Genomic DNA, 26,838 nt, shown 5'->3' on the forward strand with positions numbered 1-26,838 from the left:
ATGCTTCTCCTGAACACCTTTGGTCTTCTGCTGCTACTCCTGGTCCTCCCGCTATCTGAAAGCAACAAAGGTAAGTGTGATACATTGTGTGTATCATCTGAAAGTGGGCTGAACACGCGAGTATAAGGTGGGATGATTGCCCTGTATATTACACATGCCAATACGTGCTAATTATTTTAGACAGTCATGACAGCAGGACACACGTGACGACAGCTCGCTGTCCCAACTTATGTTACTTTATGTTGAGTATTTCGTGTCCCTCTTTGCACGATGTGCGATGGAGAGGTGAGCTGTGCTTAGGGTCATCCTTTTCGTCCAATCTCAATTATATACTGTTATAATATGGGGCTAAAAAAACTCAGGCGCGGATTTGTTTCACATAAATAACCAAGTGATGTGGGCACAATGATGGTAATAAATAATTAAAATATTATTAACAGCAAAAGTCATTAGTGCTGGCATCAAAGTATCCACGTGTGCAACATGAAATCATTGGGGGTCCCCCTAGCACCTGCACAACATGGGGTTTCGCTGGCCTATGTGACCCCCGAGGATGTGATGGCGAACCGTGTGTTAGATCAGCTTGTCAGCATTCTGCATTTACAGAGGATTGAGGCTTGGAACAGATGCCCTTCCATCAAAGATCCCTCTCCCAGTAAAATGGAATTAAGTCATGGAAAGTCGCTTTAGGATCCTGTTATAGAATCATTTTACATAAGAAGAGTGTTTATCCCTTTAATGACAAAGCCCGTACATGTACAGGCTCAAAATGCATTGTTTTCAATGGGTTTAGGGACCGCCCATTGTCCTCGAGGGGTTAAATGTTTCATTTTTATATTGGATGTCTGCGGTACACCTCTCTTTATACAAGATGATAGTTTTACCCCGGAAAGGACACAAGCTCTACTAATTTTCCTTCTGAGACCAGATTGATTGGCAGTTACCTATGAATAGGGGCATGTCCCCTGGGACACAGCTTGTAACCCTTCTTCTGCTTTAGTTTTGACCATTTGAGAATAGTTTCTCCCATAAAGCTGTCTATAACTAACCTATTCAAGGTATTCCATACCCCATTGCTAATTGCACCAGTAGAAAGATCTTATAATCTATGCCTGCCGGGAACTTTACACGAGCCACTCCTTCACTCTACAATCTACGGTCACAGTGTAAACATTGACTGTAAAGGAAGTCGAGTATCACCGCTTCCAAAAGACTATAAAGAAGTTGCACAAATACTCAACACATTAACTGCACTCTCTAGTAAGCAAACAAACCTTAGGGGATCTGTCGTTTTAATCGCATGCAAAACACAGCAGCTTTTATGAATCCTTTCAGCGTCTGTGAAACTTATGACAAATACATGTTCCCTACAAAAATTCTGAATGAGATTTTACATTGAAGACTTATTTCTGATAATGGTTTTGGCATTCATCTGTTAAATTAAACAGTAAGGTGGAACAGTACCTTTAATCTACAGTTATAAAACAGACATTATATATTATATTAAGCATTATTGCCAGTAATGTAGTCTTGTGAAGTCCCAGAGGTCTAGTCTCCTGGTGATCAGGCTTCCAGGTCATTGCTCAATGGGCCAGTTAGAAGGAGAGATCTCGGACCCCCCTGCCGGATGTCACAGGGTGCAGGGGCATGATGGCATATCCTGGACTCCACAGTGAAGACTAGTCAGGCCTAGGGCAGCGTCCGACGTAAATACACATTGATTATTGCTAGCCAGTGATAAGAAATAGAGAAGGTAGGGTGTCCACAGACAAATCAGGACAATATTGGCTTCAATTAGGCATCCAAGCGTTCAGTATTCACACTCATAATAATACAACTGAGTAGGGCCGTAACTTCCATGGGGCAAGATAGGCAAGGCGATTGGTGCCCTTGAGCAGCCCAGCAGCAATACCCCTGTACCCCATCTGTTTCCAGAGCAAATGTGATGGCAGCAGGAGGTGGGCCCCCAGATTCTTCTTCATCAGCCAAGAGCCATAGCTATCTACTGAGTCTTCATCCAGCCTACACAATTCAAACGTAATCGTCATACATAAGTTCATGTGCCTGCTACTCCCGGTGTAGAATCAGGACACAGATAAGGCATTTTTAGAGAATACTACGAAAAAAGACTTTCCATAATGTCTTCTAGCTCCATATCATGAGCATATTAAGTGGACATGTAACCTAAAATAATCTGAAAATCAGAGATAACATGGTAGACACGTAGAATGTGGTATAGTCCCACATAGAATATGGCATAGACACATAGAATATGGTATAGACACGTATAATATGGTATAGTCGCACATAGAATACGACATAGACACATAGCATATGGTATAGACACGTAGAATATGGTATAGTCACACATAGAATATGGTATAGTCGCACATAGAATATGGTATAGTCGCACATAGAATATGGTATAGACACGTAGAATATGGTATAGTCGCACATAGAATATGGTATAGACACGTAGAATATGGTATAGACACGTAGAATATGGTATAGTCGCACATAGAATATGGTATAGACACGTAGAATATGGTATAGTCGCACATAGAATATGGTATAGACACGTAGAATATGGTATAATCGCACATAGTCATGGCAATACTGTCAAGATTACCGCTGATCCCTATGGGTTAAACTCCCACCAGCCACAAGGAAATATAATATATTGCTTTACGAAACTAAATAAATTAAATTGTAATCCAGGAGGGGGGGTGGGGTAAAGGAAGTCTGACTACACTTATTTGCCATGGGGCGTACAAAGCACTTAGAAAATAAGTTTTGAATGCTTCTTCAATGGAAGGAGAATGGATATAGTCATGCACTTGCAATCTACGCAGTTAGTATACCGGAGGCATAAATAGTATAATTAGTTAGAAGTTGGGGAAACTTTAATTAATTTAACCTCTTTGTTTCCATGGAAGCCTGTCACATGTGCTAGTGCTATCTGTAGTATGTAAACTTTAAAGGAAGACGCAACCCCCCTCTCCAAATGTTCATAGCGAAATAATTAAACATATAAGACTATTTTTATTGTCATGTATGGTATTCTGTAATGTGTTTAAGTAATAACATGCCTTGTAATCTACCGTCTTCCATCGTGTTCACCCCAATCCAATTTTGTGTGCCTGGTAGTTGAGTTTGATTCTACAGCAAAGACTTCATCAAAGAAATGATGCATAGCAGAAATATTAAAATATTAAGCCGTTTACTTACCAGTTGTGTATTACCAGTTATTATGTATATATTTATGTCACATGCAGTAAATTTAATGACGGATCACTGAAACCTCTTTTATTAAGTGGATAAATGTGATGAGACAGGATACAGATGAGAGTCTGCCATTCATTCAAGATCTTTGATAAATAAAATATCCTGAGACAATAATCAATGCACACAACGATTGTGATTTGAACTTTTTTGGTTCCAAGAGCATCCAGGCTTGCCTTTTCTTTGCCAAAGCGTTCTTTGGGACCAGGAAGAAAGATTGATGCACGCAAAAAAGAAAATTCACCTTACTCTTTCCTCCTCCGTATAAATGTCTTCCCTCTTAGAGCTCCTTGGCAACTCCTAAATCCGTTACACTAATTATTATTTATTAGAAAAGATCCCTACCCTCTAGCTCCAAGAAGTCTCTTCTTCAAATGGAGAAGAATCAGCATAATACAATAATGTGTCTGTTCCACAAAACATCTGCCCAGCATCCCTCCACCTCCAACCCATATCTGCCTCTCTTTGCGCATTGTTACCCCACAGGCCCTGACTGGCCAACTTGTCTATTTGGGTATTTGCTTGTTGTGCCACCGGCTGACAGCGCCACATACTCACCCGGTCTGCCGCTTCAGGTGCTGCAGCCATGGCCAGCAAAAAGCCCCAGTTCTGCCCCATCACCGCCGGACCGGCCCTGTTAATTCACGTCTGCCCCCTAATCACGTGACCTTGACAACCACCTGCCACAATATACGACACCCCTAAGAAATATAGGGGGTGCTATTTAAATATATTACTGGAGCTTTGAAAACATTAATGTGTTTCCAGAAAAAATAAATTTGGAAACATAAAGAATCACAAAATATAGTGTATAAGTACCATATTTGTTTAAAAAACATCTACATTTAAGATACATCAGCCCCAGAGAATACAAAATATAATGTTGCTGATATGACCTGTGTACGTATAAATATATGCTTTTACAACTGAACCTCCATTACATTATTTACACTGATTTTCTGCTACAATCTGGTAAATATATTATAATTCATAAGAAATTTCATTTATTTGTAAGATTTCAGGGTTAAAGTTTAGAAATGTGCAAATATCCTAATTATCACGTAATAATAGCGAGTATTTTTGTGTTTTCCAGTTAATAGATGTGTGGCTTCCAGGTCACAGACTTGCACGGCCTGTATCCGAGTGGACAAGGACTGCTCCTATTGCACAGATGAGGTGAGAATGTTTAGGGCAATAGGGCTTCCTGTTTTCATATAGGGATCTCTATGGCATCTCCTGTTTCTTGACATAAATAGTTGGTCCACTAGACAAGACAGCAACATCTATCAATGTGGTTCTGTCACCTATGAAATCATGCTATGAGTCAAAAAATATACAAACTGGCTGCATGTGTTAAAATAAAAAAAGAAACAAACTTTAAAAATTTCCATCAAAACTATGACTGCCCATTCAGGTGAATAGTTAAATATAACTAGAAGAGTTGGGATAGTTAGATGTAGCTGATTTCATTCTCTACTCCTCTTCTAGAACTTCCGTGATGCTCGTTGTGACCTGCGTGAGAATCTCCTAGAATATGGTTGCAGTGAAAAGGGGATTGTGTACATGAAGAGTGAGATTTTGACCAAGCAGGTGAGATTTGGAGCTTTACTATATCATCTTATGTAAGAATACAAGTTCCCCGTCTATACCATTCAACTACATGAACACCCTTATCATCGCCTGTTATGTATCCAAGATCCCAAACATGGTTTAATCTGTTGTATAGTTCTATCTCAATATCATATAACAACCCTGAAAAACAGCGGATAATTCCCAAGTTATTACTATACTCTTCTGTCCACAGAATGTGCTAATTAACACCAGCATGAAGAAGACCCAAGTCTCTCCCCAGTTAATGTCCATGCGCCTTCGTGCAGGGGAGGAAGCCTCATTTGACTTGCATGTGTTTGAGCCACTGGACACACCTGTAGATCTGTATATCTTGATGGATTTCTCATACTCCATGTCTGATGATTTGGACAACCTTAAGCGTATGGGACAAGATCTGGGTGAGTATGGGGTGAACTTCATTTCCTGGTCTTTCACAGTAAGATGGCTAGATGGTGGTAGCCAAGGATAACGGTAACAGTATTCACAAATATTTTATATTAAAACATTACATAATATATGGTAGGTGACAAAGGTAGAAGATAATATAGTTCAGAGGATGTTTATACAAAATGGAAAAAGAAATCTGAATTTGAGGCGCTATTGTCTGATTAAATTAAATATGCAATGCAACCTAACTTATGGGCTGGGGGTACAAAAGATCGATGGCGGCTCCCATATGGGCAGTTGGACATCAGTGGTCTCTCTTGTCCACACCTCACTTTAACTTTCACTGACCTTGTGGACCATTTCTGTAACCTTATCATATGTTCTTTTCACAGCTGATTTGGTTAGCACCCTTTCCAGTAATTATACCATTGGCTTTGGAAAGTTTGTGGACAAAGTGTCAGTTCCACAGACCGATATGAGGCCAGAGAAGTAAGTATTAAGGGGAGAAAGCATTAATGTTACAAAAGATGCAGCGAAGCTGGAGAGGTTGTGCATATTGGGAAGTTGTGTTTTAGAGAAGTTTTTGTACCCACATGTTCACCAGCAGATGCGTAATTATTCTTGCCATAAGGTTTTAGAAAGATTTATTTGGGTTCAGAAAAAAATCTTGTGCTTTATGGTTAATGTTGGGCCACCAATGTGACTGTTGTGTGCTAGAAGAATGAACAAAGAACATTATATGCTGATAGTCTGGACCTGATGAGATGGAGCACCACATCAATGCTATGGGTATTGTCTATTTTGCAAGAAAGAAGGTTGTGTGCTGCATCGGCTTATGGAATTTCGGCTGACATTCAACAAGATAGAAGAAGTGTGCGTGTGTTGCTGTTGCAGTTGAGTTTTGAGAGTGTGATTGGGTTATTTGAGGACAGATGCAATAGAAAGCTGACTAAACACAAACTCAATCTCATTCCTTAGGCTCAAACAACCCTGGCCCGACAGCACTCCTCCTTTCTCTTTCAAAAATGTCATCCCACTGACAAGTAAAATTACTCAGTTCCGTGAGGAGCTGAGAAAGGAGAAAATATCTGGAAATCTTGATGCTCCTGAAGGGGGATTTGATGCCATCCTACAGACTGCTGTATGCACGGTAAGACATTCTGAGTAATAATAAAGAAAAAACATTGGCATTATGCATACATAAAATGTATGGTCAGAAGCATATTTAATAAAGTATTGTTTATGTATGTAATCTATAGATATGATGATGATTTTTATTATTATTATGCACCATTTCGCTTATTCTCAGCATAATTATACAGAATGATTACTACGTTGATGCAATTAACTAAATAAGCTTGGTTTCAGTTGTATTAAGAGGAGAATGTCAACTTAATTCTGAAATGAATTGGTTCTTTCTCTAGAATCACATTGGCTGGAGAAGGGGAAGCACCCATCTCTTGGTATTCTCCACGGAATCCGCATTTCACTACGAGGCAGATGGCATGAACGTCCTGGATGGAATCTTAGCAAGAAATGACGAACAGTGCCATTTAGACATGACTGGCTTGTACACCCACGATACCGTCCAGGATTACCCATCGGTCCCCACCCTTGTCAGATTGCTTGCTAAAAATAATATTATCCCAATTTTTGCTGTGACCAACTATTCCTACAGCTACTATGAGGTGAGTATAAAGGTCCATTTGTAATGCCATTGTCAAGCCTGCCGCATCATTAATATAATCTACGGTTACAAAATCAAGAAGCTGACCACCTGGAAACTCTGTAGAGCAGACGAGGTTCTATTTTACTGATGGTAGTCTACCCCTGAGCCATATCTACTAAAGGGTCAGAGGTACAAACATCATTGATCCCCTAACCCCTGTGGCGTACAACTGTGTTGGATCTGGTAGAACCAAATAGTGTCCCACACTGTCATCAATATGCTGAGTAGCTATAGGCCCATGCCTGTATAATTATCACTCAGGATCCCATAGGAAAGAGAGCCTTTGAATATCAAGGAGATATGGGATTGTAAAGAGGTTAATACATGCTATAATGCATTAAAATAATCCTTCGCCATTTTTAAAAATCCTGCCCATAGTAAAACGTAATAATTTTGGAAACCCCCCGCTCTATAGAATTTTTTCATGTTGTAACAATATTTATATTGGCACCACGTGTAGGCACCTTCCCATGACCCTTTCTTTATTTCGTTTTTACAGAAGCTGAGTAAATATTTTACGCTTGCTGAGATTGGTGAACTGCAAGAAGATTCTTCCAACATTGTAGACCTTCTGCGGGAAGCTTTCAAAGTAAGAAGCAGATAGGTAGAGGGTGACTCTATGATTTACTCGTTATTAAACTGCTGGCCATTTGTCAAGTCAAGAATGATTTATTTATGTATTACGCCTATGTGTTACCACATATCAGTGGACCAGTGACAAGGGAAATATCTAAGATGGGTTTCTTCCGATGCATCCAGTTTAAATCTGACAAAATGACTTATTAAAGCTTTAAAGCGTATGTCACTCAACATCAGTGGTAGCCAACAGGCAACTTTCCAATTGTTTTGCAACTATAACCTCCATGATCTTCTCCCCTGGACACACTGTTTTTTAGTGTGTTGATAAAGTGCTATTTTATATGTAGTTCCACAGCTACCTGTACTATCTGTGTGCATTCTAAGCAGTGCTTTGTGGTTAATACTAGGGTATCGCAAGTGTGGTATTAGGTTAGTGTTTACCAAGCTGAGTCTGTAGTATCAGAGTTGTTTGTCTACTTGCAGTTAACATCACACTTGTGCATAAATAAATGATATCAATAGGCTTATCCTTTGTTGCGTATTTTAAAGCCAATTGGGTCACGTTGCACATACTTTTGGTCTCTTGAAACATTTATTTAAACGTGTCGAGCTGTACTGACAAACTTCACTTCGCCTGTAGCAAATCCGCTCAAGAATGGATATCCGCCATGACAACACCCCACGTTCCATGAATATTACAGTGTCGTCCAATACCGCTAAACTCACCGAGACGGGATCTTTCCAGGTTACTCGGGGGGAAGTGGTAAGTTTCATGAAGATGAGGCAGCATGTGTGAATAATGGTTATAAGCAGGAATGTGGAAATAACTAAGTATCTAAAGTTCGGATAACCCACTCGGCGATGGGTTTTGGACATAAAATGTTAGTGTGCTGGTGATTTGGAAAGGAGGCTGAATGGTCACATTTTCTCCATCCAGGGCACATTTCAGGTGAAGGTGAAAGCAGTAGAACAGGTTGGTGGGCAGCATGTGTGTAACCTTCCACCACAGGACAAGGCAGGCAAAGTCCTCATCAAACCATCCTCCTTTACAGATGGCCTACAGATCGATGCTTCTGTCATGTGTGATGTTTGTCCCTGCGAGCTGGTGAGTATAGGACAAAAATGCAGAGGTCAACATACATGTCAATGTTTATACTTGGAAAACTATACATATTTGTATATACCAGCATATAGCTGTGATGTATGTAACATTGACAGTCGTGTGTACACGATAAACCCTTAAAATCCTATTTCTTTTTATGAACGCATCCTATGCCATAACCTGGTTCTACGCCTTATTATATTAAACTCCAGATTTCACTTTTTATAAAATGTTATCTCCAGTGACAATATCCTCACTGAATGCTTCATTCTTCTGCAGCAAAAGGAGTTAGATTCTCCCAAATGCAGTTACAATGGACACTTTGTGTGTGGACGCTGTGAGTGCAAAGAACGCTGGTAAGATCAAATGTAAAATATGCTCAGTTTGTTTTTTTGTTTTCACCCATCCCAAACACAGGAAAGCATTATATATCCTGAAATGTGTCCCTATGTCCCACTTATACAGGGAAGAGGGGGGTAGTCTACATGTGGTTCTCTGGCTCTTGTTAAGTAACACAGGAGCTGTAGTTCAACAACAACTTTATAGCTCGCTAATGCCATTCCTTGGTGTTCCAGGCACAAGATACTAAAAAGAAATAGGTTATATAATGCAAAGTGTCACAGTTTTAAAGATAGTTTATATGAATATCTGGAGACTCCAGGAGAAGAGCCGGTTCTCCAGGTCGACATCCTATTCAAGGAGCTGAATCTGTGGGACTTCGGCTCCTTGGTAAGCAATATAGCCATGAAAAATTAGATACAACTCTCTCCCAGGAATGCTTTCTACAACATATGTAGTGTTTCTGTGGGAAATTGTGCCCATTCAAACAAAAGAGCATTTGTGGGGTCAGGCACTGATGTTGAACGAAAAGATCTGTCTCGCAATTGGCATTCCAATTCATCCTAACGGTGTTCAGTGGGGTAAAGGTCAGGACTTTGTGCAGATCACTCAAGTTCCTCAACGCCAAACTCGTCAAACCATGTCTTTATGGAACTTGCTTTGTGCACAAGGGCACAGTCATGCTGGAACACAAAAGGGCCTTCCCCAAACTGGTGCCACAAAGTTCATTGCCTACAATTGTCTACAATGTCTTTGTATTCTGTAGCATTAACATCACCCTTCACTGGAACTAAGGGGCAAAACACTGAAGGACAGCCCCAGACCATTATCCCTCCTCCACTAAACTTTACAGTAGGCACCATACATTCCGGTGGGTAACATTCTCCTGGCATCAGCCAAAACCAGGACAGATGCTTTTTATGCCCTATGTGCTCCAGCACTAAGTGGCCCCACTCTGCGAGTGTGTGATCTACTGCTTCCACTTCACAATAATATCACATTCAGTGGACATGGGCAGATCTAGCAGGGTAGAAATGTAATGAATTGACTTGTGGCAAAGGCACTTTTACAGTTACTGATCTCTTCAGTACTACCCATTTTACTGCCAATGTTTATCTATGGAGATAGTATGATGTACCATGGTATAAATGCTTGATTTTATACATAAACTCAATAATAAGAGGGGTGTCCATAAATCTTGGTCATATAGTGTATATATACAGTATACGCACACAGACACAATCTTGGGAGAAGGATACGTCTCCTGAGGGGCTTTTTGTAGATTATTTAGACCACAGTGCAGCTGACTTGACCATTGGTTACCGACTTAGTCCACAAGACACACTAACATTGCAGCATTTAGTAGCTACCATATTCTGTCAAAGATTCTGTCACACTTAATGGAGTGTTATATATTGTATCATACAACGTGTCCATGGGCCCTTGTGTATTATATTTTACAGGCGCGGAGAAACCTGTAACTGCTCAGCTGAGGAAAACAGAGACAGCGGAGCGTGCATTGCCCCGGGGAGTCAGGAGGTCTGCTCTGGACGTGGAGAGTGTATCTGTGGTGTATGCCAGTGTATTTCAGAGTCCCAGCAACACCAGTATGAGGGGGAATTCTGCCAGTACAATAACTTCCAGTGCCCACGGACTGGTGGCTTTATGTGCAATGGTAAATTGACAATTATTTATGGAAAACTCTGAAGAACATTTTATAAAGTGGGTTTGCCATCTTAGTTAAATAATTCCAACAGAAAGTTGGCTTAATAGTATTTTCTAAAAAATAGTTAATAATATATTAAGATATTTTAATAAGAGATGCACATTTACATTATCTGTCTCAAGTGCTTATATATCATATTTCCAGTCTACCTCCCATTCTAATCTATCGATTTTTTTTGGACATTTAAAATATTTGTATTTTATTAAGTGACATAGAAGTGAGCTTGAGAGCGCCGCATTTCGTATGGCTATAATACTAGACTTGTTTTATAGGGTGCAGGGTTTTACACAAACGTGGAGCAGACACTAACAGAAAGCAGAGTGATAGATCAGATTCAGGAGAATTCCTTTTTATTAAGATCACTACAGGAGATGAATTTGATCTAAATTTCCTGAATCTGGTGAATGTTAACAGTGGCTATAGAACAATTAGTGAAATATCCGTCACATGTCCTGTAAGAGGTTTTCCCATGGATAAGCATTCTCCTCTTAGAATAATAGAGTTCCCATTCAAAGAAAATCTCTGTTTTTACCACTTAATAAATCTCCTTTTGCCCTCACATTATTCTATTTTTATTTTTGCAGACAGAGGGCGTTGTTACATGGGAGCATGTGTGTGTGAACCTGGCTGGGAAGGGCCAGGGTGCGAGTGCCCGACCAGCAATCAGACATGCCTGGATAGGAATGGGGTAAGAATGGGGGAAGGGAGACTGGTGTCAAGGACACATTCATTCATGCGCTCACTTTTTGATAGCATGAGGCTAGCCAAGGGTGAAGGGATTAGAACATTTAAATTCTTGCTTCTTTCTCACAGGGTCTTTGTAACAATCGTGGGAAGTGTGTGTGTGGGCGCTGCCAGTGTGATACAGAGTCCCAGTATACAGATGCCACTTGTGAATTTTCCTATTCAATGGTAAGTTACCTTGATCCAAGCTTAATACAAATACTCATAAATCACTGTGGCATGAAAAAAACATGTTAGTATTAATACAATTTAATGCAAGTATCTCAGACAGACAATCAAAAACATGCAAGAATATGTGAAGGAACACCATATATAAATAATGCACATATACGTATTTTTAGGTAGCGCTAATTTCCTCTTCTTATCATGTTTTATACAAACAGCGCCTGCTTGGGGTGTGCGAGGATATCCGGACATGTGTGCAGTGCCAGGCTTGGAGCACTGGCGAGAAGAAGGGCAAAAAATGTGAAGACTGTGACATTAAAATAAAGATGGTGGATGAGCTCAAGAAAGGTAAATGGCGATGGCAATAACCACCTTCTTGTACAAAGTTAGATTGTGAAGATCATGGCAATCATTTCAATGTTCCCAGTTGATTTTTGTTCTACTTTACAAGAATTGAATTGTCCTTTTCGTTAATGGCTTTAATAAAACCAAACCCACACAGGCGCATTTCAAAATGTGAAAATATCCAACCATATTTGTCATGGGAGTATACAGATTTACAGTAATTGCTATGAATAAACAATGTCCCATTTCTGGAGGAGACCAGCAGGGTCACTCCAGGTTGACAACGCAGATTGCTTTAGGGGAACCTGACAAGACATATAGGTGAAGGACATGACTCTCTGCCATGCTAAATCTGCTAGAAATGTATGTGCTCCTCAACATACATAAGGCCTTAGTATGTGTGGGAAATCAATAAGATGATGGGAACCTAAGATCTATCTATCTATCTATCTATCTATCTATCTATCCATCTAGCTTATATAGCTCATAAACAGAGTAAACCCCACACAGGGTGACCTGCTGCAATTTTCTTTTGATTTATTTCTCTTTTGTCTGGCAGTGAATGAAGGCACAGAAAAGTGTACATTCCGAGATGAAGAGGATGATTGCACCTATCATTATTCAGTGGATGCACAAGCAACAACACAGGCAAACTACACTGTACTGGTGCAGAACAAAAAAGGTTAGTGCCATAATTTCACACCCAAAACCATCTCTTAGCTAACAAGCAGAGCCACCATACAATTACCAGTGTATGGGGCCCTCACAAGCAAGTGGGCTTCCCTCTCCAATATGCACAGCCCCCTCATAGCCAACTGCATGTGACAAAGCCCTTGTAGGTTTTGGGGCCTTGTGGCCTATTTTCCTTGATTGGGCGAAGTAGCCTCTTTCCTAACTTTGGGTCCTAGTGGCTCTGTGGCAAGCTTTATGGCCTGGTGACCCCATTGTGAGCATGGGGTAGAGTAGTGGGAAGCACATGGGGCAGGGTGGCAGAAGGAGCATGGGGTTGGACAAGGCAAGGGGACCCTGTCTTTAAGTTTGTACTGGGCCCAAAGATTTATGATGGCGACCTTGCTAGGAAGCCTACCCTCTCCTTATCACTGAATTGTCTTATTTGTTTTAATTCTTTATTGCCATTACCCTAAATTCCCCACCACATAGCCTATGCCCCTTTCTGTTTCATCCACAACCTCAGTATTACCATATAACCAAAGCATCCTCGTTAAAATAAAACATAATTGTAATTATGGGCATACAGGGGTCAATAGTAAATAACTAATTCTTAACATAACTAAATTCATTTAAATTCATTCATTTATAAATTCATTTATATCATCTACCTAAAGACTTTGCTTTTGTTAGTCAATGTAATTGTATTTTTACAGGTTGAATTATATATATTTAAGTTCTTATTAAGTACTTTAATATACATTCTTTCTTGATGAGGCTGCACAAGACACTGGAAGGTCCCTTTAATGGTTAGAAATTATGCAGATCCTGAGAACAGGATGTTAAGATCACTGCTTAACAATTTAGACGTTTTGTTTTTGAACTGAGCCCATAGCAATATTTAAAAAATACCAAATGGTTGGTAATCCTTGGCCAACCATATCAGGTAAAAACACCTCTGATAAAAGTGTTTTGGATTTCGTCCATTCAGTCATCCTGTCATCCTATTCTCCTCATGGACAAGATTCCTCACCTATGTGTTGTTGCCCCTTCAGTTGGCTGTATGCCTTCACTTCTTGAAATTTCAGAATTGTTCTTACCATGGTGTACTTTCTTCACAGAATGCCCACCAGGTGCCTTTATCTGGCTCATCCCACTACTTATATTCCTGATGCTACTGCTTGGATTGCTGCTTCTGCTCTGCTGGAAATACTGTGAATGTTGCAAGGTAAGGGTTAAAGCCATTTACCCTTTGAGAAGCATCCGTGGGGGCAGTGAGAATAACTATAGATGAGAAAGTTAAGAAACTAAGGGCTGTGTTAATGGGACCCCAAAAGAAAAACATGAAAACAAGAATGGAGCAATATCTCATCTGTAGGAGAATAGCTTTAGATCTCTGAGTATTGAGGTCTCTATAACCATACATTTGAGAGGGAAGAAGGGGGAGAAGAGGAGGGAAAAACAGGAGAGAAGAGGGGGTTAAACAGGTGAAAGATCCCAGTCATTTATCTTGAGGGTACTGAATACTATATTTCTCTACAGGCTTGTCTGGCTCTCCTCCCCTGCTGTGGTAGAGGTAAGGTAGCAAACATCACATACAAGATGTATAAATCAGGCATAAACTGCTCAACTATTACTCATAACACCAACGCATAATACATATTAAATAATCTAATAACCAACATATATTATTGTTAACTCTTTTACACCAATCGTTCTCTTGCCCAAAACTTTGTATTTATGACCTTGGATAATAATGAATTCCTCCTTACGGCTTTTAAGGACGGACAGTTGGATTCAAGGAAGACCATTACATGCTGCGACAGAGTCTGATGTCATCTGATTACCTAAACACTCCACTAGTGCGGTCCGGACACCTCAAAGGAGGGGACACTGTGAGATGGAAGATCACCAACAATGTGCACCAACCTCCACCTGCTCCAGGAACCCTCAACCCCAAGGAGCTGGGTATGAGAAGAGGGTTGGAGAGATTAATTGTAGTGAAGATATAAGAATCAATAGTGTTTGATATGACTGGAAAATAGATAAAGAGGACAGGTTATGACATGTGGAAATCACAGGATGAACTCACGCTTGTAAGGTACGGTTAGTCATCAATTTATTTTTCCTCTTCCTTAGTTCCATACGGGGTCTCCTTACGGCTGGCACGGCTCTTTACAGACAACTTGTCCAAACCTCAGACCCGTGAATGTGATCAGTTACGTCGGGAAGTGGAGGAAATGGTGAGAACGAGGCACGGTGTTTTGAGTTGGCGCACCTATAAATACCAAAGAATAACCATGGATTTCAGTTGGGCCCACTTGAATGTTTTGTCTGTGGATGTAGACACCAAGAGTTTATTCACTTAAGCAGGAGTTTGATGTCAACTCACTGATTTTACTATGCAACATGAAGGTCAACCCTGGCAAGATTTACTTGAGAATGGGTACCCTGCGTAATGGATAGTCCAGTCAGTCTACTTATTCTTAAGACATTTCCTCAATTTAATATCACATTATGCAACCCATTTTCAGCCCATTTTGCAGGGTTTGCTTTGAAAATAAAGTCAGTGTTTTGAAAAACATACAAAAAAAATTACAGTGCATTAAAAATGATTGTATTTATTGGCAAACATCAAGACTATTGAGTAATATTGAGAACATGTATGTAACTGAAAGGTTCAAAGAAAGAAAGAGACATAAATACATAAAAAGAGTGAAAACATATCATAACGCATAGACACAAGAGGGAGACCAGTGTTTAGGCATATTATGCTGAAAACATTACTGTTAGCAACAAAACCATTAATAGACATGCTCTTTTATTAGAGTTATTAGGTCACCTTAAAAAATGTGATGACCTTGAAGTTGAAGTGTCGAGTAAGCCATGAAAAATATAATATTTTTTCCCAATCAAACCATTGTATATGCAGTAGATGCTCTCACATTTTGTTGTTGTAGGTTTCATGACAGAGATCATGTTGTGGTTCTCAAATTAAGTCCATAAAGTCTGACCTACCACTTCCCGTTGCAGTTTCATGGTACATCTGAGGTATCAGTTCTTGTTCTTATTGTATCCATTGTTCCCTAGTTGAATGATGTGTATAAGGTGATACCCGGAACACACAAAGTGAAGCAGACAACTTTCCGGTAAGTACCTCAATGAACGTACCAATAAATCCCCAAAATATGCAGTCGTGTGACTCTGTTTCTTGTCTCATAACAGGCTGCAGTCCAATGCTGGTAAGAGGTATGTAACATATTAGGACTTTTATGTCTCTTTTCTTGCTGCACTTTCTTTGTCTTCCTCTGTCCAACTCCTAAAACCGTATCCTACCTGCATGTTTTTCTCACTTTCAACTCGTTCCATTAATCCGCTGCTCACACATTCATGTCCGTATCATCTTCCCTACTAATTCTTAGACAGGATCACACAATTGCAGACACGGTCGTGATGGCACCACGAGAGGCAGAGCCTGAGATCATAAAAGTGACAGAGAAACATGTGGCACAAGAAGCATTTCAAGACTTGAAGGTGTCCCCTGGATACTACACCATAACATCAGACAGAGGTGAGGGCACATACCTTCCTGTGAATCTTTCTGTTTCGTTTTAGCTTCCTAACAATCTCATTGAACCTTTTTCTGTACACCAGATGCTCACGGACTGGTGGAGTTCCAAGAAGGTGTGGAAATGGTAGATGTTCGGGTTCCACTTTTTATTAGGGATGAGGATGATGATGAGAAGCAGCTTCTAGTGGAGGCCCTGGATGTACCCACGGGAACAGCTCGACTAGGCAGGAAAAATGTCAACATCACCATTATAAAAGAGCAAGGTGGGTACATAGGGCATCATATATGCATGCAACAACATATGTGCTCAAGAGCCTCACACTTCTCTGCTATAATACATCAGAGTATGTAGAATACTATCAGAGTGCAATGCCTATCTTTTGCCACCTTTCTCATCACCCTTTTTTCTGTCCTACATAAAGAATTCACAAAATTCCCATATCTATAATAATAATAAGCTCTTACTATCTCTATGTAAATGCTCTGTGCTGGTTCTCAGATTTGTATGCAGTTTGTATGCAGTTTTTATTTATGTTACGCTTTGTCACAGCAAAAAGTATTGTGAGTTTTGTGAAGCCAGCCTACACTTACAGCCGTCTGGACCAACTAGCCCGTGTTCCTGTTGCACGTGAGATCCTCCAAAGTGGCAAGACCCAGGTCACGTACCGCACACAGGACCTAACTGCCCGTGAAGGCAAGGTAAGGAAAAGTGACAGTAATTATGACTTATATCTTCATCATCGTATGCTTCTACCAGGTATATATGTACAAACTTATGTTGTAACGTAAAAGTATGTAGTCACTTGATGTCCCTTTGTGTCCCATTCTAAGTAAGTTATCTCCATGACACAAACATATATGGTATAAAATACATTCCTTTTCTTAAATAGTTGTATATACATTACTATCATGTGGATTTTGTAATAAATAATAATAATTCTCTAAAGTGTTTTGTATTATAACTGTAATACTATCTTCCAGGACTACACGTTCTCTGAGGGTGACATCACCTTCCAGCCTGATGACAATCAGGCGGAGATTCTAGTTCCACTCCTTGGACGGTCAGAAGTAGACACCCTGCTTGGAAACCGTCAGGTCAAGCAGTTCCTATTAGAACTAAGCAACCCAAAATACGGGGCAAAGATTGGCAAATACCCACAATGCACCATCACCATCGATGACACACCTGGTGAGCAGCACATTATTGCAGAATATAATCTCCGAGGCGAGCCATATTACATATGCACAATATGAACCATTTATCTTTTTCTTATACCTACCTCAGATGTGCAGAAAGTAGCACAGATTTCATCTGTCCAGTCCCCACGTGGAAAGATTGGAGCACCCATCAACCTGAATGCCCAGGCTATCAGTGCTCGGAAAATCCGTCTCAACTGGATGCCTCCAGCAGGCAAAATATCAGGATACAAGGTAGGAATGCTCCTCTGCATGATATAAAACCAACCATGGTTATCCTTTTTCCGTTCTGTGTAATTATTAACCTTTGTGTAAGAAACATTTAACCATTGTGTAAACATTTCTTATTCTATAATGGCATAACAATTTTCCTCTATCAAGATAATATTTGAATACAACAATAAGCTTTTTGAAGAAACAATAAACCAATCTTCCATACTGAACTAAGTATTATGAGATGTGTCTGTTGCCTGTATAGGTGAGGTATTGGATTCAAGGTGACTCTGAGTCGGACGCCACAGTCCTGGACACAAAGGTGCCTTCTGCTGAGCTGGAAAACCTTTATCCTTACTGTGACTATGAGATGCGGGTGTGTGGCTACAATGCCCTGGAAGAAGGTCCCTATACAGACATTGTAACCTGTCAGACTCTGGAGGAGCGTGAGTTCCACCTTTAGCTTTGGGGCTAATTAACATTCTGTTTGGATAAACAATCTTGTCTTTCTTCAGAGATGATAACATCAGTAGACAGATTTTGCTTTGCTGGCTAAAAATAGGATTATATTCTCTACTAAATTAGAATTCTGTTGTTGAGGACCCTCAACTCCATCTTCATCATTTTGCATCTTTATAGTTTGTCTTAAAGTGCATATATCCCTTGTAAGCCTTTGTAAACGAACTTCAAAAATAAGTTAATAGAACAGTTTATTCTTTATATCCAGTATTTTTTATTTTATACTTTTCATTCACTCTATTTTTTATTTTTCTTTATTTGTGTTTTCTTAACCAACGTGATATCATTTTTGTATTTTTTTCTTTGGTCTTGTTTGAAAACTAACTCTGAACTTCTATGCAGCTCCCAGTGAACCAGGCCGCTTGGCGTTTAATGTCATCTCAAGCACGGTGACACAACTGAGTTGGGCAGAGCCGGCCGAGACCAATGGAGATATTACAGCTTACGAAGTAACCTATGGCCTGGTCAACGAGGACAATAGTAAGAAGCATTTGCAAATCAGTTTATAGTTTTTCTGTTTGCATTTAAATTAAACGCAAGATAAACTACCAATGATTACCGTTTGTAAATTAAACTTCTTCCTCATAAATAGATTATTTGGTCCACAGTTTCTACAGTCTAGTGTCTCTAACATTATTTCACTTTATTACTCTATAAATGTGATTTTCTGCCTTTACATAATTTAATGTCCTCTATAATCAGTGCTCTGTTTATACTGTTTATACTACTTTTCCAGACCATGAAGTATTGTTAAAAATACGCTTTAATGTGTTCTTTTGCAGAACCCATTGGACCAACTAAAAGGGTGCAGATTAACGACCCAAAGAAGCGCATGGTCCTAATTGAGAATTTACGTGAATTCCAGCCATATCGATACACCGTGAGGGCCTGCAACAAGGCTGGATGGGGCCCAGAGAGAGAGGCCACAATGAACCTGGCCACTCAGCCCGCACGCCCAATGTCTAGTAAGTGACTTCTGTAAGAGGAACATTATATTAAGTCTAGGAAGACAATAAACATTGTTTGCTTAGAGACCCTGATGCAATTCTGTGTATCACAGAGCATAATACTATTGTATTGCTAGTGGTATAGTTACTTAATTCACAAATCTGCTTCCGTGAACCCACCTTTACTGCTGTTGTAACAACTATTTCTACTGTCTGATCTCTGCAGTTCCCATTATTCCCGATGTCCCTATCATCGATGCAGAGGGCGGAGAAGAGTATGATAGTTACTTGATGTACAGTACTGATGTCCTACGCTCTCCAGTGGGCAGTAAGCGACCCAGTGTGTCTGATGAGTCAGGTGAGGATCACCCTACTGTGGACGTGAACAACTCTGTAGCTTGCTCTGATGCTTAATGGGTACACTTTATCTGGAGATATAAAGATGTTTATTGTTTGCAAAGCAGAGCGACAGGCTCAGACTGCTGGCTGTTAGCACCACACTGCCATCCAGACTTGGGTTAGCGGAGCTAGCTCTCCCGAACCCACCTTTTCTTCCCATCTCTGTCTCTCTCCTTAAATCTGGTCCCCATCATATCTAAGCTACCCCTGTCCTCTGAAGGCCAGCGCTGGAAGTTCGTCCCGCTTGTGGGCTCAGAGTTGGACCTGCGACGAATCACCTGGAAAGTTCCTGCAGAGATCATACCGCGTCTGTCCGTTAGCAGTGTTCTGTCCACGGATACCGAAAGCACTCTGGACCAGCCTGTTAATGCCAACAGTTCTTTGACACAGAAAGGGACCATCCGTGCCACACCAGAAGGTGACAGCAGGATGGTGGGGGGGTCCACTCTTATACCACCATATAAGTGTAAAGTGCTAACAGCCTGTAGCTTGCATGGACATTGCATGTTTGCTGGCCAGGTGGTGTGATTGTTAAGTTACTGTTACCCATAATTCCTCTATTGCCATTTAAAAACAGGTGGGTTGCCCTTGATTAAACATGGATACTCTGAAACAATGTCTCGATGGATGACACATAAAGACTTTAAAGCAGGGACCTTTGTTAATGTTTCATAAACTGTGAATTTGTTCCTTTTTTTCTTAAATATTTATAGATTAACTATTATTATAATATTTAAAATAACCCAACCTTATTGGCATGTTGAACAATATGTTGTTGTGCTTGTATTTGTTATGAAAAGATATAAGATATCCAGGGTACAGGGATAAGAAGCTACCATGCAACCAAAATACCAAAATTTCTAGGATTTGCATGGAAACATATTGGTCTGCCAATATGAGGTTCCTATAATGAAAACCACATTCTTGAATCCAGAATTGATTTTATAGTTATAATAAAAGAATAGCGACATATACAAATTCTTTTTTTTAATTTTTAACACATACATTAACAGGCATCAACATTAACACCTTCATAAAACATTATCTATATATATTGGCTTGTTGTGGACATATTATATCAAATGCACAACCTGATCGAAAGAAACGAGGCACAACTTAAAGATGTTTTTATTTTAGATACTCAGAAAATATATAATATTGTTCACTTGCGCAATCTAAAGTCGGTGTCCTGGTTTGGTGTGGGGTCTTGCTCCCATTAGTGAGATGGTAGTGGGTTCTATGTCCTAACATTTACATGTGAATGAGAAATCTTTTTCTACCTTTGTGTTTTCATTTGTCATGTTGTGGTCTCCAGCTAGTTTCAACAACAGCCGTAATGGGAACAATTAGCCTCATTTCACTGAATTCAAGCAGGGAATGTGATGAATCAGTAGGAAAATCATCAATAAATAGATTGCTGTGATCACACTAGTCCAGTTTTTATATGCAGGCTTTCCAACTCATTCTTCAACACCTATTATCCTTCTTAAATTATTTTTCCCCATTATCACTATATAATGGTAATAGTATAATATTGTAATGTATATGTTACTTGTTAAGGTCTGTGTTGAAAACATGTGTCCTGAGAACTAAACCTGAACATCTGGGTCAGGAGATATAACTGAGGCCTGATTCATCTTGAGACCAGCGCATGGCCCAGCCTGCCCCCATACCGTATAGATTTACTTGTTTAACGGCAAACGTAATCATAAGTACATTTTCTTTAGAGCAACTTTTAACTGGACGTATGGACTTCACATTCCCTGGCTCTGGAGGCAGTCTGACTCGCACAATGGCATCCGGCTATCAGCAGCTCAGCCCCCATGTATCGCAGGAGACATACAGATTCGGCAGCACCAGCTCCCAGCACACAACCATCTCTTCAATACACGGTAAGATACCGTAATACAAGGAAGGTATTCAGGGATTAGCTTCCCCCTTTACAGAAAGAAAATCCCAGCAACAATATATTATTATTATTATTATTAATAATGTACATTTAATGGACATTCATACCTCCCTACCAGTTAAATACTAGCTCAGACTCATGGTGTTATTGTTGTGTTTGCCATATATTACTGTTCCTTTTCCTCCCTTTCACTTTTTTATTACCTTTTGTTCTTTGCTTCCTCTGCTAGTACCCAACTATTTGTCTCAGAAGGCAGCCTACCTTCAACTTGACTTCTATGTTGTATTTTCTTTGGTAATTTTCTACTTTTGTAGGCCTTGTTTGTTTAAATAAACTTCCTGCAGCCATTCCTTCTGTTCCTATGTACCATGTTTCACTTATCCTTCATGCCCCCCAAAGACATTCTCTTATCCTTAAGATTTTTACATCATGTATCCTTTTCTTTGTAGCCCTCTGTTACTTTTACTGTTTGTCTGCTCTATTTCATGTAATATCCACCCCTTCCTCACAATCTCCTGCTGTCTCTTTTGCCTGCCCTTCCCGCAGAGCGGGTTGACGGGTACCTCCCGCCTGTGCAGGAGTACCCTGGGAGAAGTCTTGCGGGCCTACTGGTGAAGGGATACCATGGCAACTGCACAGCCCGGGACTCAATAGTAATGGCTGACAGTCCCAGAATGACGCACTCGGTGATAGGTACCATGGAAGCATGTCATGTTCATGCTGATTCATCATTCATTCCATGGATGCTTAATCCCTTCTGCGCTGAACCTGCGATCAGTGAAAAGCAATTGCTTGCAAGGGTTTGTGCTGCATTCTACATTGATCATGAGTATACCCAGGCTAGCTATATGTTATAGTGAAAAATAACAATTATGCATAAAGTGAGAACCATAATCGTTGTTGATCAAGGTTTTTTGTATATGGGGCAGGTATTGGAGCTACCTGATTATAGGGAAGCACCATCACTACTACTCTGTCTTCACATCACAATAATGGACAAAGAACACTTTAAGCAAGTCTGTGAGGAAGCATTACAATTATCACACAGGGAAACCGATGCTGAGGGGTCTAAAAACGTATACTCAGTATTCATGTTAATGCAGCACGATAATATTCATTAGTGTCTGGCGCATGGATCGCTGCTTTTACACCCTTAACATCAGAAGAGTCTGCAGGACATGAAAATGGACTTCTTTACCAAGGGTCAGCCAACAGGGAGCCTTCCAAATGTTGTGGGAGTGCAACTCCCATAATGTCATGTGCTGACTAAGCATCATGAGAGTTATTGTTCCGCAACTCCTGAAGTGACACATGTTGGCTTCCCACACGTAGACTGTAGCTAAAACATGAGGTTCTACTCTTTGAAAGAACTTTTTGAAATTCTCAAAGGGAAAACTTTTTGAACGTCATTGGAATTCAAATTACCAGAAATGTAAAAATATAATGTGCTATTTTGCAGCTGGTGGGGGGATATTTTAATTTTTAATGGGGGGATATTTTAATAATTCAGAAGGACATTTCCACAGCAGTTTCAAATATCTAAAGGCATCACGGATTTACATGTCCAGTGGTATATTATTGCACTGGTGTATCAGACGATATACAAAAACTCCTAAAAACTGTATAGAATTGTATGTAAAATTGTTACATAATTATATTTTGGCTACAGTCTCGTGTATGGTGTTTATATGTTTTGCAGGCCCATCTGATAGTAAAAGTGCTAATTTCTGTTCAAGCCTCATAAAAACCTTTTCACCCCACAATTGTTTGCTCAGCTAGTGCCCCCTCTCCCCATAGCCAGAGAGACCGCTGGATTCACTGCCGGTGTCTCTGGACAGGGAGGGCCTAACCTTGAAGCGCTGTTACAACCCGATCCACAAACACTGGACCTGGTCATGCATGTTGGTCCTGAGCTTGCATCCTGCTGCGGCACACAGATGCTCCTATAAGCTTTGCTGGTAATTGTAATGAGCTCGGTCACTGCGGGGATCCTCGTAATTAAAAGAAAGAATTCTAGCAGCTGCTGCGAAATGTTTGTGAAGCAACTCTGTTAATCAGTGATCTGTTTCATGAAGATGGGGCTCAACTTCAAAAAATAGTAATAGGGGATTGGCCTTCCTGCTTGACAAGACGTTAGACACATTGGAGGTGTTCACATTGTAAAAGTCACCTCCTATTTTCATCTGCCCTTTTTAATCTATACCTATACCAATGACGTATGCTTGCAATGCAAAGAGCCCCAGCTAGGCCTGCTTGTACCGATCACCATAGCCCTGTAGCATTACCTTTGCTCTTGTCACACTGCACAGGTGCATCAGGACAGAGTAGACTCGGGCTGCCTCCACTCGCGGTCGGAGGTGGAAGAGGGCGCACTCACTCTGAGGACGTAAGGGATGCACTTAGCAGCCTAGATGTGGCCTTACAAGGTAAGTAACCGCAGATCGACCTAAAAAATGAAGAAAATGTGAGTGGTACGTTTTTAATGCATCGCAACAGCTGTACCCACCTAAATATACTTTCTCTCTGACCAGATGCACGCCTCTCTCCTGGGATCCCCGATACCCCAACTCGTTTAGTGTTCTCCGCGTTGGGACCCACTTCTCTAAAAGTGAGCTGGCAGGAACCTCAGTGTGAAAGAGAGGTTTTGGGGTACAAGGTGCATTACCAGATGCTGAACGGAGGTAAGTGACCCTAAGAAAGTAAAACATTATAGTGATTCTTCATAATGTTTAGAAATGCACAAGAAATAGCTCAGAAGTGCTTTGTACATGCAAGTTCTATCATGCTAACCCATTTAATTCCCTCTCCAGGCGAATCCCGAACCATCGACATCCCTAATCCTCAGGAAAACTCAGTGGTAGTGGAAGATTTGCTACCAAATCACTCATACATGTTCAAAGTCAGGGCCGGAAGTGAGGAGGGATGGGGACCAGAACGTGAAGGTGTCATCACAATTGAGTCACAGGTGGATCCTCAGAGTCCACTCAGCCCTGTCCCAGGTACCTTACACACAAAGCACATGATGAAAAATTGTTATTCAGCTATATACCCTTTCTTTAAAATGATGCCACTCATGTATCAATAATGGGTGTCTATTCCATGGATCTGTTACATTAGTTGAAAGTTGCACCACCTCATCTTTTGAGGATTAATGATCTTCAAGATGACATTAGGGATTTAAAGTGTGTTTTCTTTATCTTGTATTATCAACCTGATAATAGTGAGGGTTTTTCCTTTTAATTCAAAATAATGTGGCATAATGGCAATAAAAAAGGCTGCTGCTCTGCAAATCCCCACTTTGATTGTCTCCCTTTTGACAGGTTCTCCCTTCACCCTGAGTACACCTAGTGCCCCAGGACCCCTCGTTTTTACTGCCCTCACCCCAGACTCCCTGCAGCTTAGTTGGGTACGGCCCAGAAAACCCAATGGAACAATCCTGGGATACATGGTAACCTATGAAATGCTGCATGGAGGTGGTAAGTGTGCACATAGAGTTAAAGCACAACCAATTAATAATGTATGATTTAAAAATATAATAAAAGCAAGGGGCGCTTTAATGAATCTGTGTGCATCTATCTCAGGGGAACCCCGGAACATTTATGTTGAAGGTGATAAACCAGAGACGACCCTAACCGTTCCCTCACTAAATGAAAACCTCCCTTACAAGTTTAAGGTGCAGGCGAAAACTACACAAGGATTTGGGCCCGAGAGAGAAGGCATCATCACTATTGAATCCCAGGATGGGGGTGAGTGGCAGATATATTACAAGTTATTACAACGCTCTCCCTCCACTTCCAGGAACAAATGGAACTAAATCCGTGCAGCATATTATAACAAAAATAAATATTTATTTCCATCCAAGAAGACACTCCAAAGGCACAAAAGCATCACCTAGCGTGTTTCACACTCCCTTTCAAATGTTTTTTTGAGGGACACCTATACACATTTTGCTGACTAGAATGTGGAAAGTGTGACCCTGCCATATGTGGGATATTTAATAGAGTTCCCTATTCCCTTCTGTTTGTGAATACACTGCGGGGCAACACAAAAAAAGGCATTAGAAATATCTGTAAGAGTTGCTAATTCCATTAATACATATAATTACTCAAGCATGATATTTGGCGCTGTGTCACCCATGCTCTCACATCACCTCCGCTGGAGTTTGGATGTTCCCGGGTCTGATGATAAGGTGTATTTAGAGAGAGAGAGAGAGAGAGCAGAATTAGTGGTAACAGCGGATAGAAACATTTCACTTCTAAAGTTTTGCTTCCCTGCTGAGCAGATTCTAGTTTTCCAGTAATAAAACCTTCTTTCATGCTCGTTTCCTCCTATTTCCCTACAGGAAGTTTCTCTCAGTTTAGGGGACAGCAGATCACAGGACGAGAAATGTTCACCCTTCCGACAGAGTACAATCAGAGCACGGTGACCCACTCCACGCTCACCGAGCCCTACTTTACAGGTAAGCTCAAGGGTCATCGGCATCATCTAGCCCTAACAATTTAGCAAAGAGGTTAGCAGGGATACAAGTTCCTGTTCTGCATACGTGTGCGTTCTTCACGTCAGTTTTGAAGCCTCATTGAATCAAGCCTGGCGTTACTTTCTGACTTTTCTATGAAAACATTCCCCGCCGCTCTGTGCAGGCAGTAATTCTTTATGGTTCCTGCGTTGTGCTTTGTCTGTCGCCCCCATGTGGCTGAATATAATATTCTGTGTTCTATACCATTATCATAATAACCCCGGGTGTCTTCTACCTCTTCTAGATGGCATGTCTGTCACCACTAGACGTATGGAAAGCTCAGGAGCTTTAACACAGCAGGTCACCAAAGAGTACGTGACACGGACCATGGTATCTGGTGGTTCCCTTACCCGGCAAGTGGATCGCCAGTTTTATGAGGCTTGAGTGTAAGCGCATGGCTGAGCGTCATTCTAGCCAATCTGGACAATGAGTCATGACACTCCTTTTCATCTGTGTGGATTACTCTATCACCGTTGCCTTCTAATCCTTTCGCTGCTGCACAAGTATGCTATGTGCTTTTGCTCATGCGACCCTGCCTTATGAATCCAAGAAAATCTTGGTATTACAATTTTAGAAAAGGGAACATACTGCTAAGATTGTACTGTTAGTGAAATATCAGTCACTCTACAATCATGCGATATCTTTTTTTTGTTACAGTATGATCAATGAATGTCCTTTAAATGCTTCCCAAGGCATGCTATAAACCAAATTTTATTTAACTATTTTATGTAAATAAACACTTGCCATTTTAATCAATGTGGGGTAGATAAAACATGTTTTGGGAATTTTTTAAGACACATATTCCAAAGGGGGATACATTTAGAAAAAGAAAGTTATGTTTAAATATAAAATGATAATTATCCAGTTATTCGGAGGAGTGCTTTAGGGA

General features: G+C 40.5%; 1 protein-coding gene across 1 annotated transcript; it reads left to right on the plus strand.

The window, feature by feature from the left end:
• LOC149281588 (integrin beta-4-like) lies at positions 1 to 26,333 on the plus strand. The gene is made up of 40 exons (XM_089499157.1): positions 1 to 70; positions 4,376 to 4,458; positions 4,771 to 4,872; positions 5,087 to 5,291; positions 5,673 to 5,769; positions 6,259 to 6,430; positions 6,705 to 6,968; positions 7,509 to 7,598; positions 8,229 to 8,351; positions 8,526 to 8,693; positions 8,970 to 9,046; positions 10,493 to 10,704; positions 11,340 to 11,443; positions 11,569 to 11,667; positions 11,883 to 12,012; positions 12,569 to 12,691; positions 13,800 to 13,906; positions 14,221 to 14,254; positions 14,461 to 14,646; positions 14,818 to 14,921; positions 15,769 to 15,827; positions 15,904 to 15,927; positions 16,101 to 16,249; positions 16,333 to 16,512; positions 16,800 to 16,948; positions 17,231 to 17,438; positions 17,535 to 17,680; positions 17,925 to 18,105; positions 18,521 to 18,658; positions 18,961 to 19,143; positions 19,352 to 19,483; positions 21,252 to 21,416; positions 21,980 to 22,126; positions 23,743 to 23,859; positions 23,965 to 24,114; positions 24,244 to 24,432; positions 24,754 to 24,909; positions 25,015 to 25,179; positions 25,776 to 25,892; positions 26,194 to 26,333. Exons 1-40 carry the CDS (start codon positions 1 to 3, stop codon positions 26,331 to 26,333), a joined length of 5,445 nt encoding a protein of 1,814 aa, XP_089355283.1.
• Positions 26,334 to 26,838: the final 505 nt, after the last annotated feature.

The sequence above is a fragment of the Sceloporus occidentalis genome, unplaced genomic scaffold, assembly GCF_023333645.1.
Source record: "Sceloporus occidentalis isolate IW3139 unplaced genomic scaffold, rSceOcc1.0.p SCAF_130, whole genome shotgun sequence".
NCBI classification, from domain to species: Eukaryota; Metazoa; Chordata; class Lepidosauria; order Squamata; family Phrynosomatidae; genus Sceloporus; species Sceloporus occidentalis.

Coding starts and splice junctions, on each gene's coding strand:
- LOC149281588 (XM_089499157.1), top strand. CDS start 1: ATGCTTCTCCTGAACACCTTTGGTCTTCTGCTGCTACTCCTGGTCCTC. Junction 16,250..16,332: donor CACCATAACATCAGACAGAG/GTGAGGGCACAT, acceptor TCTGTACACCAG/ATGCTCACGGACTGGTGGAG. Junction 17,681..17,924: donor GCAAAATATCAGGATACAAG/GTAGGAATGCTC, acceptor TTGCCTGTATAG/GTGAGGTATTGGATTCAAGG.